General features: G+C 42.4%; 1 protein-coding gene across 1 annotated transcript in view; it reads right to left on the reverse strand.

Annotated features, from left to right (window-relative positions):
* Nucleotides 1-8,696: 8,696 nt before the first annotated feature.
* Nucleotides 8,697-21,308, reverse strand: part of LOC119646744 — a 32,508-nt gene continuing 19,896 nt past the window's right edge. Inside the window, exons 3-4 of the mRNA XM_038047325.1 lie at nt 10,944-12,047; nt 8,697-9,112 (exon numbers count right to left, since the gene is read on the reverse strand). Of these exons, the coding sequence (XP_037903253.1) occupies nt 8,697-9,112; nt 10,944-12,047 (1,520 nt within the window). The remainder of the gene's footprint in view (nt 9,113-10,943; nt 12,048-21,308) is intronic.

Below are 21,308 nucleotides of genomic sequence, written 5' to 3' on the forward strand. Positions count from 1 at the left end.
ACACTTTCCACCGACTCAACATGGCAACTGCGTAAACATGGCAATGCTCTGCTTTTGATGTCAACCACAGTAGCGTCGCCACCGTATCTACTCAGCATAGGCTTTATTCAAATGCAGTCATTTTTGTGTATATATATTTTCCAGTATCTCAATAGAAATATTTTATTTGATTGGAAGTTGTTGGCGATTGTTGCGCCTTGAAACCGTGTACGCTCTCCTAAACAGGATGAGAAGGCTACCGCGCGTCAAATTGGACAATTCTTGTTCATTTCCGAGTGTCGAGCTCTCTGCGGATATTGTTCACGTCATCGAGGAGCAGAAAAAAGAGGGCAAACTGCGGAAATTGTTCCAAGATAGCACATCGTCACTTCAACTTACACCGACGGAGATTGGAAACCAAGGCGAATTGTTTTACGAGACGTTTCCCGTCATAGTTAGGAAAGTGTCATCGTTCGGAAACTGAGCATGTCACATCCAAAATCCAGGAATACGGCAGAACGTACGAGCCATGTCATGCAACTTCGTTTAGCCAGGAAAGGCATACTAAAAACTCGTTCCAGCCATTTGTGGTGCTTGACCAGCGATTTTAACAAGTCCATCTGGATTTAGTCGGTCCTCTGATGCCATTCCATGGTTGCCGTTACATTTTAACCATGATCGATCGTTTCTCTCGATGGTCAGAGGCCGTCCTAATTGCCGATTAGCGGCTACTGTAATAATAATAATCGTTGGCGCAACAATCCATGTTGGATCAGGGCCTTGAAGTGTGTTAGAGCACTTCATTCAAGACCGTAACGGTACACAAGGAGGCAATGTGGTCAGCATTGCGCTCGCCCGAGATTATTACCCTGATTTAACTCAGGTACTCATTCACAGCTGAGTCGACTGGTATCCGACTTCAAATCACGATACTGTCACCAGTGAGATTTGAACCGCGACCTTCCGTACGACAGCCTTGCGCTCTAACCACTCAGCTAGCGGCTACTGTAGCTCATGCCTTTTACAAAAACTGGGTCTCACGTTTCAGTACTCCGAAGATAATAACGACCAATCAAGGTACTCAATTTGAATCGGTACTTTCTAGCAAGTTTACGAAACTCCTCGGCTATAAACGATCAAGCACTACTCCTTATCATCCGGCAGCAAACGGGTTGGTCGAGCGTTGACACCGTGCGTTGAAGGATTCCATCATGTGCCACAAAAATAACCCGAATTGGGTTCATCTGCTGCTGACCGTTTTATTAGAAGACCTGGAAGTAAATTGTGCAGAATTGCTACATCGAACGACGTTAACCTTGCCAGGTAAAATTTTTGTCGACGACGAAACGCATGGCGACCCACAACCATTTGCTAATGTGATACGCGAACAATTGCGCGAGCTGCGACCGAGTCAGATCCTGTATCGAAACAAACGGATACCTTTCATTTTCATAGAGCTCAAATCGTGCTCGCGTGTATTTCTGCACGGAGACACTTTGTCAATAATAGTCAGGCCCTCACTGCGTAATCATCAGCATCTCTCTGGTTATATTCATCCGTGTCCGGATAGCTGAGTGGTAAGCAAGACTGTACGGAAGGTCGCGGTTCACATCTCACTAGTGGCAGTATGATTTGCATCGCAATTTCACGTCGGATACCAGTCGACTCAGCTGTAAATGTGTACCTGGGTCAAATCAGGGTAATAATCTCAGGCAAGCGCAATGCTGACCACATTGCCTCATACAGTGTGCTGTAGCGTACCGTAATGGTCTTGAATAAAGTGCTACACATTTCAAGGCCCTGATCCAATATGGATTGTTGCGCCAACGATTATCACAATCTCGGTAGATGCCGAATTTCACCTAATACTAGCACTAAGTGTCAAGCATTTAGGCTCGGATGATCTTACCTACTTAAAAACTAAAGGGACGCTGGTCGTAGTAGCCAACGGTAGGTCAATGGGAGAATCCGTCGAGTACTCCTCGCAACATCGGGCACATATTTAGAATGGTGTACTTCTGCATGGCTTGAACCACACTGGGCGAAAGTCTCAGGATTTCAAGGGAAGACGTGAGGAATTTAGGTACAATACCTATAGCTGACAATATTATGGGAACTACAACCGTCCACTCGAGACGCCAAATTTCTTTCATTTCCCGAGCCAATGGCTCTTAGTTCATCTTCTTCTCCACATATTTCCGTTCGATGTTGCTATTATGAGGGATAACAACATTAATTATATTCGCAGATCGACCCGTCTTGACAACGAACAGTACGTCAGGCTTGTTATGTAGAGTATGGCCATCAGTCAGAACTTGCCGGTCCCAATACATGCTGTAAGTAGAACTATCAAGCACTGCTAGCGGCTCAAATCGGTAAACCGGACATGTTCCCGTGATCAGCCCATACTTGTATGCAAGGTTTTGATGGAGAACCTTAAATACAGCATTATGCCTGATGATGTATTACACCGGTGCCATAACAGTACAGCCAGAAATGAGATTGACCAAAGTCTCTAACGCCGAACCACACATTCTGCACTGATCGTTCTCCACCCATTTTTTCATGATGAGCTTTTTATAAGCTCGCGTGGTGACCACGCCGTCCTGAATGGCACACATTAACACCTCCGTCTCAGCAAAGAGCTCCCCAGAACATAGCCATCTGTTCGATAAATGCAAATCGACAAGACAGTTCACGTGTTCACCGTAGATTGCCTTCGACTTCCATCCATCGATCCGCTCTTGGTTCTACTTCATCCCACTCAGAGGGTTGAAAGATCCATCCTTCAAGTTAAGTGGAGTCAGCCCACAGTCTGCCTTACAGGCAGCCGCATGCAAAGGACTCACCTGCTCTTTGCTGTAAAAATAAGCGCGCAGCGAGTTGACTTGGCGATGATGTTGTGCCGCCACGTCAACCACGCCCCTAGCTCCGATGTCACAGGGCAGATTCATCCGCTTCAGGGCAGAGTTTGGATGATGCATTCGGAATTTGGACATAGTTGTCTGTATCCGCCGCTGGACGTTTTCCAGATCGGTTTTCGTCCATGGCAATATTCCGAATGCATAAGCCAGTGAAGGGATAGCGAATACATTCAACGCGCTCATTTTATTCTTCCCCGAGAGATGCGTTTTCTGCACCAGCTTTACACGTGGCAGGAATATTATTATTATTATAGTCGGTCCAGTAGGTTGTTGGTATTTCGTTCTATCCGAGAGCCTTCTTTTGTTGTTTCATAATTTCTACTAGTAACACTGCGCTGCATAACTCCAGTCGTAGAATGGACACTGTTTTCAGTGGCGCAACTCATGTTTTAGAGGTAAGGAGGACTGAATAGAGGGATTTATTCTTCCGTTGCATCCGAAGGTAAATGGCAGCGACATATACTTGGCTTGGTGCATCGCAGAATCCATGCAACTCGATGCGTTTTTGATCATCACAGCCTGTCCAGCAAGGAATGCGGATTCTCTTCATTAAGGGTGGTGGGTTTCGAGTCAGAATCTACTCCCGAATCGCACTCAGAGACACTTCATCATCTCATTTCAGCCAAAATTGTTGTATAGTTATCTTTCCCGTAATGATACAAGGCTGCAGCCAATCTAATGGATCGTATAACTTGGCTACGTCTGACAAAACTGAACGTTTTATAATGATTTGTTTCTTAGTAGGCTGCACGTTAAATGAGAATTCAACCTGTGTTGGATGCCACTGAATTCCCAGTGTCCGGACTTCCTTAGGCAAGGCCAGATTCAGCGGTTGTTGTACATCACGATCTTCAGGTGGTATCGAATCAAGTAGCCCTTAGTGATTAGCTATTTGCTGTCGCAAGTGAATGATCGAACCTGCTCAATTCAGAACAATGTTTAACTCTGCTTGCAGATGCATCAACTTTTCAAGATCATCTGCTCCAGTCAACGTAGAAATCTTGTTTTATAATTTCTGCAGCTTCTGGATGAATGACCTGTTCATCATCTGCAGCGATTTGCAGAACTCGGATGGCTAAGAATGGAGAGCCCGTCATTCCATATGTCACGGTGGCCTCCACAAAATGCGTTGGAAGTCTCTGTCAGGTTTATATACCCTGATTTGTCGGTACATTTTAGCGATGTCTGCAGAGATTACGTGTCTGTGTTTGCACCAACGCATGATAAGCTGTACAAAGTTGTTTTAGGTTTGACGTCCAGCATACAGCACATCATTCAAGGTGACCTCTGAGGTGCCTTAAAAACCATGCCAAGTTTGGTAGTTGAACTTCATGATGAGGTAAGTAATAGCAATTTGTAGTTTCTTTTAACTGTTCGGGTATTCCCTCCATGTGGCAGAGCGCCAAATACTTCTCCATGCAATCATGGTACTGCTTATTCACGGTGGGATTATCCTTTAATCATCGCTCGAGCTGTCGGAAACGGACGTATGCTGTTCGTACCGAGTCCCTTAAATCCATGATCGCACTCTGGTCTGAAAGGTAACTTAATAGAGTATCTTCCTTTAGGTACGTTTGGTGTTTTTCAGATAATGGTTTTCAACTTCGTCCGTCTCCTTACTTTCGGTTCTCGGTAAAGCAATGAGAGATAGACTCTGGGAAGCCGGGGATGGAGCGAGGTTCATGGGCTTGAACAACACCCATCCAAGCTTCATTTTCTGAGGGCATGCTTGCCCGTGAATTAATCCATTTTCCAGTAGATTTCCATAAACATCTGCTCCTAATAGAACGTCAAAGCGAGAGGGAACCTTAAAACATGGGTCTGCCAAACAAATGTCAGACAGACGTTTAATCGAGCTTTTGTCGAATCCTATTGCTGGTAATGGTGTCGTTATATATTGCAAAATTAACGCTAGGAATGACAGTGTTTCAATATCTCCATCACGATGCCCTTGATTGTTGCAGATTCGCTGGCTTCGATGCCGCCGACCACAACTTTTGAACACCTGCGGTATGTTCCTAAACGTTGTACTGCCGATTCCCTCATGAAGGACTTCTGGGATCCAGAATCTAAAAGTGCTCGGAAAGTGACATGTCCTTCAAACTTAGTCTTGGGCGTTAATAATGCTGTGCTTAATAGCACTTGATCTTTTGGTGTTGCTGCACAATGATTTGTGGTTATTATTTTCTCTGCTAGGGGATCAGAATGCAAAATGCAGGACATTGGTTCACTGCATGCTCACTACTGAAGCAATTGAAACACAGTTAAGTCGCACCAATTTTGTTCGAGCCCTAACGCTGCTCTTTTTATATTTATCGTACTCGAATAACCGATAGGAAACCGCGCACATAGGACATCCTGGTGATTGCGTTGTGTGAGCGTTCACTTTTTTTTTGTCAACTAATATTAATGTTAAAGATTCTGACATCAAGAATCGTTGTTTGAGAAAATCCAGAAATTCTAGAAAATTGCTAATGTGTTTCAGCCATTCCTTTTTTGTCTTTCGATCCAGTTTCGTATTAAGCATAAAAACTCAAAAACAGAAGATCGAAGCTGTTTACCTTCAGAATCTGAAGACTGGTCATGAGCTGATTTGTCATATCAACAATGAGCTTCAACCCAGCTACATCGTTCGTCTAACAGTTCCAAACGTTATACCAGCGTTGGACTAGCTTGGAATTGGATTTCCTTAAAAATATGATTGTGAGAACTCTCGAACACTCGTTAATTATGACATCAGCATGTTATTTGTATGGCTTAGGATGTTGTTAATTCGCACGAAATTGATATGTTTCAACTGCTATAATTTTAAGACTAATAGTTGGATTTTCATGAAACTTGCGTATGGATGATACTGTCCTCTATGCCGGTGCAAAATTTAATACTCTTGGGATGAACTTAAGGGGAGATTTTCAGTCAATTTCTAAAAATTGGTAATATACTATTAACAAGTTTATTTGAGCAGATATGGGACATATTTTGAGGCGCACCTTCCTGATTTTTTCGGATTTTTGGTTTGGGTAGTTTCCGGAAATAAGTCCTGTCTCACTTTAAAGATACATTTTGACTCCTTACTCGCGCACTTTGGAGCTCTCGTCAAAACTAATATCAGATTCGGAAAGTACGAACTGAGCGCTTTCATTCGATACCCCACATGACTATATTCGATGAAAAAATGTGTATGTCCCCCCTATGGGGAGCCCCCTTTAAATTGCACGTAAATGTATGTCACTCGCTGTATGCATGGGATTTCATTGTTCCTATATGTCCACCAAATTTCGTTTGGATCGGTTTAGCCGTTTTGGAGAAAAGTGCGTGTAGCAGACAGACAGACAAACAGTGAATCGATTTTAATAAGGTTTTGTTTCACACAAAACCTTAAAAATTATTCAGAACGTAATTCAACTTTTCTTTACTTATCATCGCAGACTAATTCACCCACGGTTGTTCTGCCGACCTCGTGCCTGTCAATCCGCAACGAACGAGCAAGCGAACACTCAGGAGGGTGGGTTTCCCTTCGTGGTGTATTACGCTACCCTGGTGTGGAGCGAATCCTCGTTAATGAATTCCACACTGTAGCGCCTCTACAAATCATCATCAACGGTGCAACAGCCGATATCCGATCTAGGCCTGCTTTAAACAGGAACTCCAGGCATCCTGGTTTTGCGCCGAGGTCCACCAATTCGATATCCCTAGAAGCTGTCTGGCATCCTGAGCTACGTGATCGCTCTGTCTCAGGCAGGGTCCGCCGTGTCTCCCTTTGCTACCATAAATATTGCCTTTATAGACTTTCTGGGTGGGATCTTCTTCATCCATACAGATAGAGTGACCCTATTGAGCCGGATTTTATCCACAACCTGATGATCATGGTATCGTTCATAAATGTCATCGTTATGTAGGCTACGGAATAGTCTATTCTCATGTAGGTAGCCAAAAATTCTTCGAAAGATTCTCCTCTCGAACATGACCAGGAGATCACAGTTTTCCTTACTTAGAACCCAGGCCTCCAGGGAATACATAAGGACTGAGATCACAGATCATAGTTTTGTACAGTAAGAGCTTTGACCCTATGGTTAGACGTTTCGACCGAAACAGTTTTTGTAAGCTAAAATATTGGGAGCCAACACTTATGCATGGGTTTCATCGTCTTAGTTGTTATTGGTTGTGATTTCTGCTCGTCTGTTTCCTCTGCTCAATCAAAGTAGACTGTACATCTCGGGTTGTTCTTCCCATAATGTCAATATCGTCAGGATAGACCAGTAGTTGGGTGGACTTAAAGGGGATCGTACCTAAGGCCAGGTTAAAGAGAACGCATCCCCTTGTCTTAGATCGTTCTTAATGTTGAATGGTGTCGACAGTGATCCTGCTGTTTTTATCTGGCTTCGCCAATTGGCCAGGGTTAGCCTAGTCGGTCGTATCAATTTTGTTGGGATACCGAATTCTCTCATGGCCGTGTATAGTTTTACCCTGGCTATGCTATCATAGGCGGCTTTAAAATCGATGAAAAAATGGTGCAACAGTTTCTCCATTGATTGCTGCAGAGAGAAAATTTTATCTTTTGCTGATTTGCCTGGAATGAAGCCTCTTTGGTATGGGCCAGCTATCCGATCTAGCAAGATAGCGGGGAATATATTATAGATGGTGCTCAGCATCTCTCTGCTGCACTGCGTGATATCAAACTTTTTATGTGTGGGACAGATAATGCTCCGTTGCCAGGCGTCAGGCATTGATTCGCTATCCCGCACCTTCAGCATCAGATGGCAAGCCGCTTGGTGTACTTAGTCGAATCTATATTTAAGCGATTCGGCTGTAATTCCATCGGCTTCTAGTGACTTATGGTTCTTAAACCGGTGGAGTGCACGGACTTTTTCTTCTATGGTAGTCAACGTATCGCTTGGGTATCAGCTCCGCCCCCACTTGGCTGTTAAAATCCTTAAGTATGATTTTGATATCATACTTGGGACAGGCTTCGAGGGTTTGATCTACTGCCTCGTACAAGGTACCCTTCTTCGACTCTGCAGTCTCGTCTGTAGGGGCGTAAGCGTTAACGACGCTTATATTTCTGAATTTGGCTTGCAAGCGCAGAATGCATAGCCGTTCGCTTATGTTTTCAAAGCCGATAAAAGCAGGTTTCATTTTTTGGCTGACTAAGAAACCTACTCCGAGCACATGGTTTGCTGGATGGTCGCTATAATATATGGTGTAGCGACTCTTCTCTAGGAAACCGGTCCCTGTCAAACGCATCTCCTGCAACGCTGTTACATCAACCCTCAATTGGGACAGGGTATTGACCAACTTCTTGACAGCTCCATCTCTGTACAGGGAGCACACGTTACATGAGAAAATGCGGAAATCGTAATCCCGTTTTCGTTCCCGGCTTCGTCGTTGAATAGTCAATCCAGTCCGAGTATCCTGTTGTGGCTTCGTAACAAGTTGTTTTACATGTAAGGTTATCAACCCTACCCAACCTCCAACCTGGAGGACCAGTTGGTACAATTTCTCTCGTTTTTAGGTGCGGAAGATTCGCCTCCTTCGATCCTTCTCCATCTGCAGATTATCGTTGGGAAAGAACTCCCAGCGGTCATCACGTGGAGATGGAGATAAGGTTTGGCAATAGAATTGTTGGAGTTTTATGCTCCATCGTGGGTACCAATCCATTTTTCGCTCTGGACCTTTGGCCACCAGGTGGTGTTTCAATACAGTCAAAAGTTCAGATAATTTTATCCATCTTAGAGTTCATATTGGAAATCTAGATTTGAAAAGAATTTTATTCGCAATCAAAAAGTAATCCATTTACAATTTCTCTATTTTTAAATACATTCCAAACTTTGGTGATAAAATTGGTTTCTTTTCATCAAAAACCATTGGAATTGACGTTTTTGAGCATGGTTTAAAGCGATAGTTGTTCAAAAGCGTAATTAGGCCGATTCTTGATTGCATTCGTCCAAATCGCAATCCTACGCAGTTTCGTGGGCCTTCACCAAAACCCAAAAATGCCATTGGATGGCGGGCTTTTATTTGTTCCGGTGTAAATCGATCCGGATCGAAAACGTCTGGGTTAGGGAAGATTTTTGGATCACGGTGGATACTAAAACCTGGAATGAAGACCGCTGTGCCTTTCTCAATAATTGTTTTCGTTCCAGGAACCCGATAGTCACGAACTGCTTGGCGTTGTAGATTGACAACTGGTGGATATTTGCGAAGAGTTTCTGAAAATAAAAATGAGAAGCATGAATGAATGCTACAAGTTATAATTTGTAGGTGGTGAATTAAATACATTTGATTTAAGAGATCTAAATTGCTGATATTAACACATTTTGCTGCTTATAGAAATGGCTTATATCTCAATAGGGGTATCGATACCATTTATGCAAACTTCAGGAGAGGTATCATAAAGGCAAGATTGTGACTGTTATTTGTGACCTCAAAGTCAAGGTAAACTTTGGCAATACCTCGCTCGCTCGCAGCTAGACATGGTTTTGGTGCCCATAAAAGCAACGGTGGAAGGTGCAACCCTCCCTAGCAATGGAAAGAGTTTCTCTCAGTACAAACTATAAATAACCCCTCCGACAATATTGATCAACATCGGGATGTCATCAGAAATGCCTTTGTCTCTAGGGGGAATGCAGTTGTCAGCGAAGTCCCAAAATGATATCGAAAGACCTGATGATTTGCAAAAACGTGAAGAGGGATCTCATGAATGTTAACAGCTAAGCACTCTGTTAATGATTGTGAAGGGGGGTGAGTGCAATACGTTCAAACTTTGTTATCCTAGAAAAGTCTGAAGAATTTGGGTGGTAAAAGAAATTCAACCATTCTGTATATGATTGAAGCGGAAGTTCCACAGCTAACAATGATTTTGCTATTATATACGAAATCAAAAACCTTGTGGGCGATAGTTGTCTTTTCGTTGGTTCCGTGGGAGGGTTAACAGTACACATGGTGATGAGCAACTGAAGAGGCGAAAGAGCGCTTTACGAGGATTCTAGGGAGTGGAGTTTAGATCATCACTCCACTTATCTTTCATCGTTTTCAAGACACCTTTTGATGTCGTGGACAAGGAGTGTGTCTGGACTGGTCTACGCAGAAGTGGTAGTCCGCAGAAAATGATAGATTTTATTAGAGCAACATGTCGTGACGCAAAACGCTGCTCGAGAGAAAATTTGAGAGTAATTGGAAGCCGACTAGACTATTGAAATCAATTCGTTCTCTCACAGAGTCAGTTTGACTTAGTCATCGCAATTATGGGCCAAACATCCAAGGTGTCGACAAATATTCATACAAAAATAGTGTTGATTACGCCGGCGGCGGACCAAAACTGGTGTCATTCTATGCATTACCAACGCGCAGTCTATCTTCACTGTTTTTACAAAATCTGGAAATGTAACCATGACAACACTCGCATCTAGATGAGGCTATCCTATTTGAATTAACACTGTTACTAGCTAGCTAAAATAATAACGAATGGAGAACTTCCTTGCCGTTTGGGAAAGATACTCGTAGAACGGTTGATAAGAATACGAGAATGGCATTGGATAGGTCATTAAGAAAGGACGGCAAATGGAGCCCACTACCTCAGGATGATGAACGGGCGTAGCGCCCCATAACGTCGTGGCCTAGACTAGTGGAGACGCTCGACTATAATCTGCTTCTAGCCACTTTTATGTCTTGACATCTTTCCGTAGTTGATAAATTCTTCATGCAGAAAGTTATGTCTCATTCTGCATATGTCTCTCATATTTTCGGAAATGTTTGGTGGCTCAAACAACAGAGACCTATGCTGTTGGTAGAATTGTTTGAATCCAATTACTTACCATAACAAATTATATCCGACAATTTGATCGGTTGTCTCTCTATGATTAAGTTTCTAAAGTAAAGGTAAAAACCACAAAGGTCAAACCATATAGCATGTAGGTATAGAAGGGACCGAAACTGTACAGAAAACCTAAGGCAGAACAGCAACCTTCAAGATAAACAGAGTAGGAGGTAAACCTTTACATAAATAGACGAAATTGGTATAAATAAATACACTACACTTACCGGTAATAATCTGGTCCACATACACCATGTCTTTCACAGCTTCGTAAGTAAGTTTCCCTTCATATTTACCAAAAATAGTTTGAATTTCTTGACGTGCCTTCTCCTGGATATCTGGATTCAATGCAAGCTCATACAAAGCGAATAACATGGTGGTTGATGATGTTTCGAAACCAGCAATGAAAAACACAAATGCTTGTGCGACAATCTCTTGAAAGGTTAGCCGTCCTAATTTCTGAGAATGTTCATCCAAAGATTCGCCATTTTTCAACTTAATCAGAAGATCCATAAAATCATTTCGTCTGACATTATTCTTCTCCCGGCAATCGATAGTTTCACGTACCAATCCCATGAAAAAGTCTCCAACTTCTTTCCGGAAAAATCTAAAGTGAAGCTTTCTTGCGACGTTTGGATATAGCATCAAGAACAATTGGACCAGGGATCCATGGAGGGGCTCATCAAATATTTTAGCACCATAATTACGAAATTCGGAATTAGGAGTTTTCAGGCTGTTGCATTCAATCCCAAAGGCACATGTTCCTATAACATCAGTCGTAAATCTGGCCAATAAATCTCGCACCTCCAGTTCTGATTCCGTCTCCAAAATTTCCGATAATGTGAAATTGAATCGATCGGCAACATCCACTACAGTTGGGAACATGAATTTCATCTTTCCGGATGTGAATGTGGGTGAGAGTTTTGCTCGTAAAGATTTCCATTTCTCGCCATCCAAAGAAAACATATGTCCCGAAAGAGGATCATCTTCCTCGTTCACATACATTCCGCGCTCATGAAAATTACTGAAGTCTTTGACAAGGACATTTTGTACGAAGTCAAGATCTGTTGCTATAACAACAGGAGTTCTGAAGAAGTAAGCCCCCATGAAAGATACTCCTGGTTTCCTCTGGTTATAAAATGGTTCCAAAATATCTTTGATGTGCACTTGTCGTTGAGGTAAATTGCCAAAAGGAATGGTAGGTTCTATGTATGGTATTCCACGATCCTTCCAATATGTGTACCGCTTTTTAAATGAAATCAGAACCAATGAAATTAACCCGATCACAAAACACAGAAATATCGACAGATTATCCATTTTGAACAGAAATGCAATTTAAGTTTCCGTGTAACTAGCTCCGCAGCTCTTCCTGAACTGGCTTTCAGTCTGGAAAGCACTCATATATGATATTTCTTAGCTCTGAACGTATATGTTCATAATAAAACTACCAAATGGGGGGTGTCACAATTTGCTCTATTAGCATCAAAGAAGCTAGCATGAGATATGACTTGAAATTAGTCTTATCTAACATAGAAATATTGCTATCTCACGCTTGCTTTGCAATAATTCAAAGATTAAAAAGAAATATTCTACCGGATTGGTAATTACGCACTTTTCTAAGTCATGCTACAGCAAAACCCCGACGAACGTAAAATGGAATACATAGATCTGGAGAACGAAGGCTGCAATTGAATTCTTGGATCGAGGAACTTCATGCATTAGAAATGCGAGTTGTAAAATGTTAAACTGATATAGAATAAGGAAATAAATTGGCGATTCGTCCGTGAGAAAATAAATTTAATGGGGCAACGTTCATTTAAATTACCGCATAAGTGAATCAAACCAACAAAAGCCAAATTCAAACCTGTAAAAGCTGTTGCTTCCTTTTTAAGGTTTTGTTTGCAAAACGCTTCTTATAAGTTGGAAAGTGGAAAGGTTCAAAACCAACCGCTGGATCCTGCCATACGGTTATGTGAGACTTTCACTCACTAAAACCACCTACTTCTCCTTTGCTTACCCCGCGGGACAGCCACTTCGGTATTACATCGCGGGGCAGGGTTAGTTATGAACTGCGGCTTCTGTCGTTATTTGTAACTTTTCTCCGTGGCTCCTCTTTGCTACGCAGATTTTGGATCGCCTTCATTAATTTTTCCACAGCCCTCAAGACCTTTCAGAGCCTAGCATGTGGTCCACGATTTTCTCGGGTGTCAACCGTCCCTCGGCGTCAATTTCCGCCACCGCTCTGTGTGCGGCGAACCGCGGGCAGTTAACAACAACATGCTCTGCATCTTCCGGAATCATCACGCATGTCGGGCAATACAGAGAGTCGTCACGCCCGATACGATAACTAACCTCACCGTGCCTTCGTTTGATCCATTTAGAGATATCTGGAATATTCTTGTGTGTCCAGCGTCCTTTAGATTAATCATCCCATCTTTTTTACCATTCCAAAGTAGATTAACTTCATGTCAATTGCCGACGATAGGTATAGGACACGCCGGTTGCATATGATGGGTCATAGAGGCGTCGACCCTCGTTCGCCAAGAGGTCGATGGGGATCATGCCTGTTATCACACAAGCTGCTCCATTTGAAGTTGTTCGGTAAGGGCATGACGTTTGCAATTCACTCAATCGGTATGGGGCTGCGATTTTTCTTCAGTTTGCTTCCACCTTTAAAGACGGCGCGTAGACTGGAGCTGCATAAAGCAAAATGGAACTAACAATTCTTGAGATCAGGAGCCGATGGCTTTGCCTAAGACTACCTATATTTGGTAACATTCTTGCCAACAATGTAGCCATTCCGGAAGCCTTGGTTGCTAAATTTTCAAGATGGAACTTCAATTTCTGTCTTTGGTTAACCATGAGGCATTTAAGCGTTTGCTGCGACTGGATGATGTGTTCACCAATCCTGATCTTTATCGACGTTTGCTTCCTTCGCTTTGTAATCAAGACTACCTCGGTTTTATGCTCCGCGAATGTCAGACCAGCTTCTTCTAGCCAAGACTTCGATCTCATCAATATCTTGTGCCACGATAGTTACTCCGATATCGTCTGCGAAGCCAATGAATGTTACTCCTTGCAACACCTTGCAACTTTAAAATTCCGTTATACATTATTATGCACAGGAGAGGACCGGGGACTGATCCTTGTGGAACCCTGCAAGTTGTTGTATACGTCTTAGGTCCATCGACCGAATCATAACAGAATATCCTCTCCCGGCGAAATTCCATGACTATGTGTACCAGGTATTTAGGAGCACCCAATTTGGCTAAAGCGGCAATCATTTTGCTCTATTTTGCCGTATTAAAGGTATTCTTCACGTCGAGAGTAACTACCGCGCAAGATTTATTGGCCTCCATTGCTATTCCGCAATTTCCGTCACCGTGCTGATAGTATTGACAGTAGATCTTGCCTTTCGGAATCCGAAATTCCTGTCTGAGAAACCACCCTCCTGTGTGATTGGTACAAGCGTATTGAAGATGACCAATTCGAAAAGTTTGCCGATGCCGTTTAGCAGGCATATAGGTCTATAAAACGAAAGATCACCCAAATGCTTATTTGGCTTCGGGATTAGCACAAGCTTCTGTTTCCTCCACTCTTCCGGGAAAATCCCATCTATGAGGCACGTCATAAATGTTTCAACGAATCACCTTGGACCTGTTTCGACGGGCACTATCAGTGCTTTATTCCGAATACCGTCTACACCTGGGGCTTTATTTTCGGCAATCTTCTTCGTGACTTTCAGGCCTTTTTTCGTGATTACCTCGGGAATTTCACCGGGATCTATCTGGACAGTGGATAGGTTCGATTCACTTGAAACTTGTGGGAAGGGTGTGCTAATGACATCCCGCAGCAAATCATGATTGGTGATCGGCGGTGAGCGCTTTTCCTTGATTGTTGCCATAACTGCCTTGTATGCACCTCCTTTAAGGTAAACTTCAAAAAGTTCTTCGATTTCGACATTCCACCAGAAGTTGGGCATTCGTTTCTGAGAACCGGGCGGCGCGGCATGTAAGCTTCACACGCTTTTTATAGCTTTTCAAGGACCTGCGCTTTTCTCCTTTTTTTGGATGTCCAACCCGATACTGCCTGGCGCTTCCAGTATTTGCCAGAACGACGTTCAGACGGGAAAATACTTCGAGCAATATGCGGCCTCTAGCATTTATTTCGCGACTACCCCAATCTTCGGCCCAAGTGTTGAACTCGCCAGCTATTATTATTGAGTTGTGGCGGCTTGCATCGGAAGCTAATTTTTAATCATCTAGCGTGAGGCCCGGCTTAGCCTAGCAGCTGAATATGCGGGTGCCGCCTACCTTTGCTCATGTGAATCCGTCTTCTATCTTCGATCGCTCGGTTTCCGTAAGTCCAGATTCCCGCTTTGCCGCTTCTGTCTGATACAAAGACACCACTGTGGAAGGCTTTGTTATATTCGCAAATAATGGCAACTTCAATTTCATTTTCAAGCACGCTTTGAGAGAGCAGTTCCTGAGCTGCCTGGCAATGGTTTAAATTCAGCAGTAGAAATTGCGTTTACGAAAAGCTGAAATCGCCTTTTTAAACGCCGGACATCTGTAACTGCCCTGTCTGTCTGTCAAACGCACTTTTCTCAGAAATAGCTATACCGATTGATACAAAATTTGGTGAGAAGGTGAGAGGTGTGAAAGTCCAGACATGCAGTGAGTGATATCCTTCTACGTTGAAATTAAGAGGGGTCCTCATACATGCAAAAGGAGGGTGTAATTTTTTTTACCAAATATAGTCACGTTGGGTGTCAAATGAAAGGTCTCGATTAGTACTTTTCGAAGCCAGTCTTAGTTTTGACATTTGTTAGAAAAGCGGGGGGTGGGAGGGGTGGAAAGTGATGATTTTTTTAACGGACTCATTCTCAGAAACTACCCAGCCAAAAAATCTGAAGAAAATCATGAATCTGCCTCTATATGATATCGAGGCCGCAAAATACTCTTCATATCGATATCTGTTCAAATTAAGTTAATAATAGTACATTACCATATTTTTGGGGAAATTAAGTAAAAACCCCCGTTACATTTATCCAAGAGTTGTACTTATATAGTTTCTAGTATGAAATATGTTATCCCAAAGTTTGATCAAAATCATACTATTAGTAACAAAGTTACAGCAGCTCAAAGTTGACTTTACCCTGCAAATTTACGGGAACTAAATATCAATATCACACTAAAGTGAGTAGTCTAACATGCTAAATGCATATACATAACGAGCTGCGTGCAAATGGAATAGTTCTGCACCCAAATATACTCACAGAAGAAGCAAACAAAACCTTTCATATCTGAAGCGCCGAGCTTCCGATTTCCCGGCTTGTTTAGTAAAACGGTTGGTCATATCAGTCACTGATACATGTAGTAAGTACATATGCTGGTACCCAGTCCAGATAAAGGAGGTTGGTTTGGGGTAACACTCTTTGCATAGTATAATAGTAAAATAAAAATAAAATGTTGAGATCAGGGATCATGGTAGTCCGATCAAGAAAGCACATTTAATCTCAACACAAATAACGCTGCCGAAAAGTAGTGCATTCGTCGTAGTCGACGCAGCAGGATAGATTCTGATCCTTTGCAAAAATGAGTTTATAGTGGGGCTTTTTCCCAAACCCAAATCGGTTATATTTTCATAAGGCTCATAAGGCTATTTTCTCACCGTCAGGGAATGTAAAACCTTTCCCTATGAGTCCATCGTACCTCAATAGCGCCGTTGATTGATGTCCTATGAATCAAGGCTTCACAGTGGGAAAGCACTGGCCGCCGCAAATTTAATGGTCGATAATACACTGGTGAATTGGCAAGTTTACAAGAAAGTGATCGGTGATACCCTAGCGGTCCGTTACATGGATCTTCATAATAATGAACACTCGGGATGGCGAGGCAGATATGCACTGGCTTGTCGAGAACAATTAATCAAACACTCCGATTGTGTTGTAAACAGTAACTGTACTTCGCATAACGGTCGATGAGCCCGATGGATATTTGCCGGGAATATTCCGAGAGAATTCAACGGGAGAATTTGCTCATCTTCCTGCCTCTACAACACTACTGACATTTGCAGCAATTCTACTTCAAAGTAACACGAAAATCAAAGCAATCCAAAGAATGAGATCGGGGAAAGCAATAGGACCTGTCGACATTGCCGCTGAGATCTGGTAAGTGAAAAACTGTGACTCAACACTGTGACTTAGTGCGTTCTTCCATCGGATTCTTGAGGAGCGTAGAACAGCATTTGACTGGCAAGAAAGCAATACTATTCCAATATTGAAGAAGAATATTCAAATTACCGTCCGTACCAGTTGCTGTATCATGAAGATTTTTGAACGCACTTTTGACAACCACATTCGCGAAATCGTTCAAATGATCATGTCCGGAACTATTGCCGCAATACACACCGTGAGAAACACCGCCATCTAAACATGCATTCCTGGATCTACAGACGGCATTTCCCCGTGTAGCACACGATCTCAACTGGTATGCCTTGCGGTAACACTTAGTGCCAGAAAAATTCGCGCATTGACTAAAATTGCGTTATTGTCAATGGAAGAGTAAAGTGAAGAATATCTGTAACGAAAATATGAATCGGCGACGGTCTTAGATTATCTTGTGTGGCTGGAAGCGGGCAAGACGAAAAGCTATCCCAAAACGCGGACAAGAACGGCTTTAAACACTTTCAAACTTTACGTGTCATCATACAAAGCTTGTCCTTAAATGATGCGTGGGTCCGGACCGGAACCAGAAATTCACAAAAAACATGGGAGCTCGTGTGCGCCTAGCGAAAAATCCACATGCAAGCTAAATCTTTAAATTAAATAAAAAAAACTAAAAAGCGCATGTGACAGGCAGATAGACCTGTGTCGAGGACAGAACAAGAAACCAATGTGGAGAGAGAAAGTAGAACAAAACTTACTGTGCAGGTATTTGGAACCGCAGTGTTTGCGGATTTTTGGAGTTGGGTTGTCGATATCCCTCGACTGTAGAGACGCGGAATGATTACTGTTGCGGAAACTAGTGTTAGATCCATTTAGAAGATCCTCTGATCTCCCCCAAGTCAACGTCGTTGAAAAATTAAAATCATAAAATCTCCTAGAAAGCTAATAAATATGCAAGTGCACAGTGGTGAAATTTATCGGTGACTTTTAGAGGTGAAAGAGATAATTTTGCAGAGAGCAAGAGCTGGCGGCACATCGTAGGCAGCAGCAGCATTCAGGAGAGCGTTGGATGCAATGAAGAAATAAGGTTCATTCAAATTCATCTCAACTATTGCAACACCATCTATTTGAAGGGAATCCAAGTGGCTTAACCAGCGAGCCTTAATAATAATAATATTGGGGCGACCCAATTGAATCAGGGCCTTGAAGTGTGTTAAAGCACTGAGCCCATCAGACACCGAGTCTTAACGCAACACCAAGAGTGGTCACAGGGCCAGGATGTAATTGTCAAGGTAATATGAGTGTGCGGAAGTCAAGCCATCCAAGAAGTGATGTGATTTCCGATAATGATATCACAATTTTTTTTATTAGGAACGATAGAAGTGCGTATAGCAGCCAACAGTGAGAGATTTACTTTTCCCGAGGCTTTTGCCTGTAGGTAATTCAATGCGGTGTAGATATGTTAGACGCCATATTCGTCCAAATGATTGTTCAAAGTCGCAAACGATACCAATTCGGGGATTCCAAAAATACGAAAAAGCTGATTCGCGCGGAGAGCGGTCCACAAACACACATGGGGGGGGGGGTCCCTTTCAACCAAATTGAACGCTGCCACCTCTCAGCGTTGATGAATGTGGGAACGTATGGGGGGAAGCAATATAAACTCGGATCACTATCTCGGTTGTGTAGTGCTCCTGGCTCAAATTAAAACACCGCCAAAAATCTCCTCTGACTATCAGGTGGGAGTGAATACTGAAGCCATCCACAACAAAGCACTCCGTAACACCTATAAGGAAAAATGGATGACACAATAACCGCAGTCAACAGATGTGCTGCGGATGAATGACCAACAAATGATCTTGACAATCACCTGAAGAACGTTATTTTTGATATATATTGGAGAGATGATTTGAGTATTTTGATGAACTACCCAATAACCATAATATTGGCTGTTTGGACCGGTCCAGTTGAACGTGCGAGTGACAAACAGACAGATAGGATAGTAAATCAATTTTAATAAGCTTTTGTTTTGCATAAAACCTTGAAAACCTTCAAAATCAAACAAGATTTTGTTGTGTGCAAAACCTTCCGATAACAAACATGTCAAGACAGGAGACTACAACTATGATACCCTTTAAAATTTCTCCTATCTAGCGTTGAAAATCAGGACCGATAACAGCTTTGACGATGAAATCCATGCACTGTTGTTGGCTGCCAATAATGCCTTTTTCAGCTTAGAAAAACTGTTCCACTCGAAACGTCTCACCATAGGGCCAAAGTCCTTATCGTAGAAGACTATGATCTTGCCTGTCCTTATGTATTTCTCGGAAACCTGGGTTCTTAACAAGAAAATTTGCAAACTCTTGGCCGCGTTCCAGAGAAGAATCCCTCGAAGTGTTATTAGTATTAGATGGACGATTCCGTAGCCTACATAACGACAAAATTTATGAGCTATACCAAGATCATCTGCTTGTGTATAAAGTCCGGCTCGACAGGTTGCGGTGAGCGGGTCACTTAATCCGTATGGGTGAGGATGATCCAACCCCGAAAGTCTATAAAGGCAGCATCTATGGTAGAAACAGAAGACGAGGCATGTTCTGCCTGAGATGGAGCGCTGGCGTAAGTCATAATATATTTCTTATCGTAATAATAAAGCTGATCTCAAGCAACTTATCCAAAAGTGACCAGTACCATTTCATTCAAGACGGGCTGAGACTGAATCTGAACAAAACAAAATTTTTGATGACGGGCCTCAATGAGACAGGCACTAACTCCATCAGTGGCAATGACGTGTCAAGATTCAAGCTAGTTAAATGTCTTGGATCGTTGCTGTCAGCCAATAGTGAACTATGGTTTAGAATTGCTTCACGTATCAACGCAACTTGGATGCAATGGCGTTCCATACCTGGCTATTCAAAACAATGAATGACGCTTCGCGGTATCGGAGGCATAATGTTACATTGGCCCAGTGGCGTGAAACATTCACGAAATACACGGGGTTGCAGTGATCGTGAGAAAATTGCCGGCGTTGTCCTAAGGGCCGAGGGAAACATTGATAGCTTGATACCCAAGCTGGTGATTTGAAAATCACTTAACTCCATCAAATCAGGATAATGACCGAGTAAGATGGCGTAATCGAGCGAAGCGGGCCAATCACTTGAAATCGGATTTTCTTCACTTTCTTAGCTGAAAATAATGATAAGCAAACCTGACTCGCAGCTACTACGTATTATCATGCTACATTTTTTCAATTGATTATTGCTGACTTCTTATCACAACGAAATTTAAGTCTTTTCATCGTTCACAGCGAAAACTGTCTGTTTTCATTCTTGCTTTTCATATGATATGTATATTAGGTATAAAACTATGTACCTACACTCGCCAGGAGTGTGCGAAGAACTACATAACCATTATATGTTTTGCTTTTTCAACAAAAATAGACAGATAAGCTCCGACCTTGACTACCAACGACCTTGTCGCATGTCTTCCCCAGTGGCGATCAATGCCGATGACATGTGGACAACATAATCCCACATGTGCACTATCAAATACTTCATAATCATTTAGACACTTTATCATTGATAATATTTACAGTTCCTTATCACTAACAAATCGAAAAAGTTTAATACATACCATTTTATGCAGCCTCTGAGCAATTATTGTAGCCCTGCAGAGAACGCCTGCAATCCGTTGTGTAGAATGCAAAAGAAAAACATTCGCAACATACATATGTGTGCTCGTATATGCTAATATATAAATTAAATAATTTGGCATCTTTATTAAGTATTGAATCAACACACATATCTGCCCATCTATATACACAAACATATATATCGTCCACATATAGTATGGCGGGGGAACACTGACCGAGTTTTAAATTTTATCTAAAAAACATATACGTACGATGAATGAAGGGTGATAGTATGAATGTCCTAAGTGTAATATTTGTATATATGTATATGCACATTCATTCATTCATATATACGGCTAATTATTATAGCAAATACGGCTGATAACAGTCCAGAGATAACAGACTGTAATATGCGTAGAAAGGTAAAATAGCGCGTGTCAACGTGTATTAAATATACAATTTGGTAACTATTCAGAAAAAACTATTCACCCCATTTTGTAAGGTTTTGTGTAAACACAAAACCTTATTAGAATCGATTCGATGTCTGTCTGTCCGTCTGTCTATCTGTCTGTCTGTCTGTCTGTCTTTTTTTTTTTTTTTTGAGGAGGTGGAAATCTTCAAAAGACACTGGTAAGGACACACCAGCGTGTGGGATTTTTACCCACTAAAACTCCCTCCCTGCCCCGCGGAACCACCATAAGGTATTACATCACGGGGCGGAGTCAGCTCACTCTAGCTTAATCCCATTTCTTCTATACGCGGCACACGTGACCGCGTTTTTCTCCTTTCCTC

The sequence above is a fragment of the Hermetia illucens genome, chromosome 1, assembly GCF_905115235.1.
Source record: "Hermetia illucens chromosome 1, iHerIll2.2.curated.20191125, whole genome shotgun sequence".
Classification (NCBI taxonomy): Eukaryota; Metazoa; Arthropoda; class Insecta; order Diptera; family Stratiomyidae; genus Hermetia; species Hermetia illucens.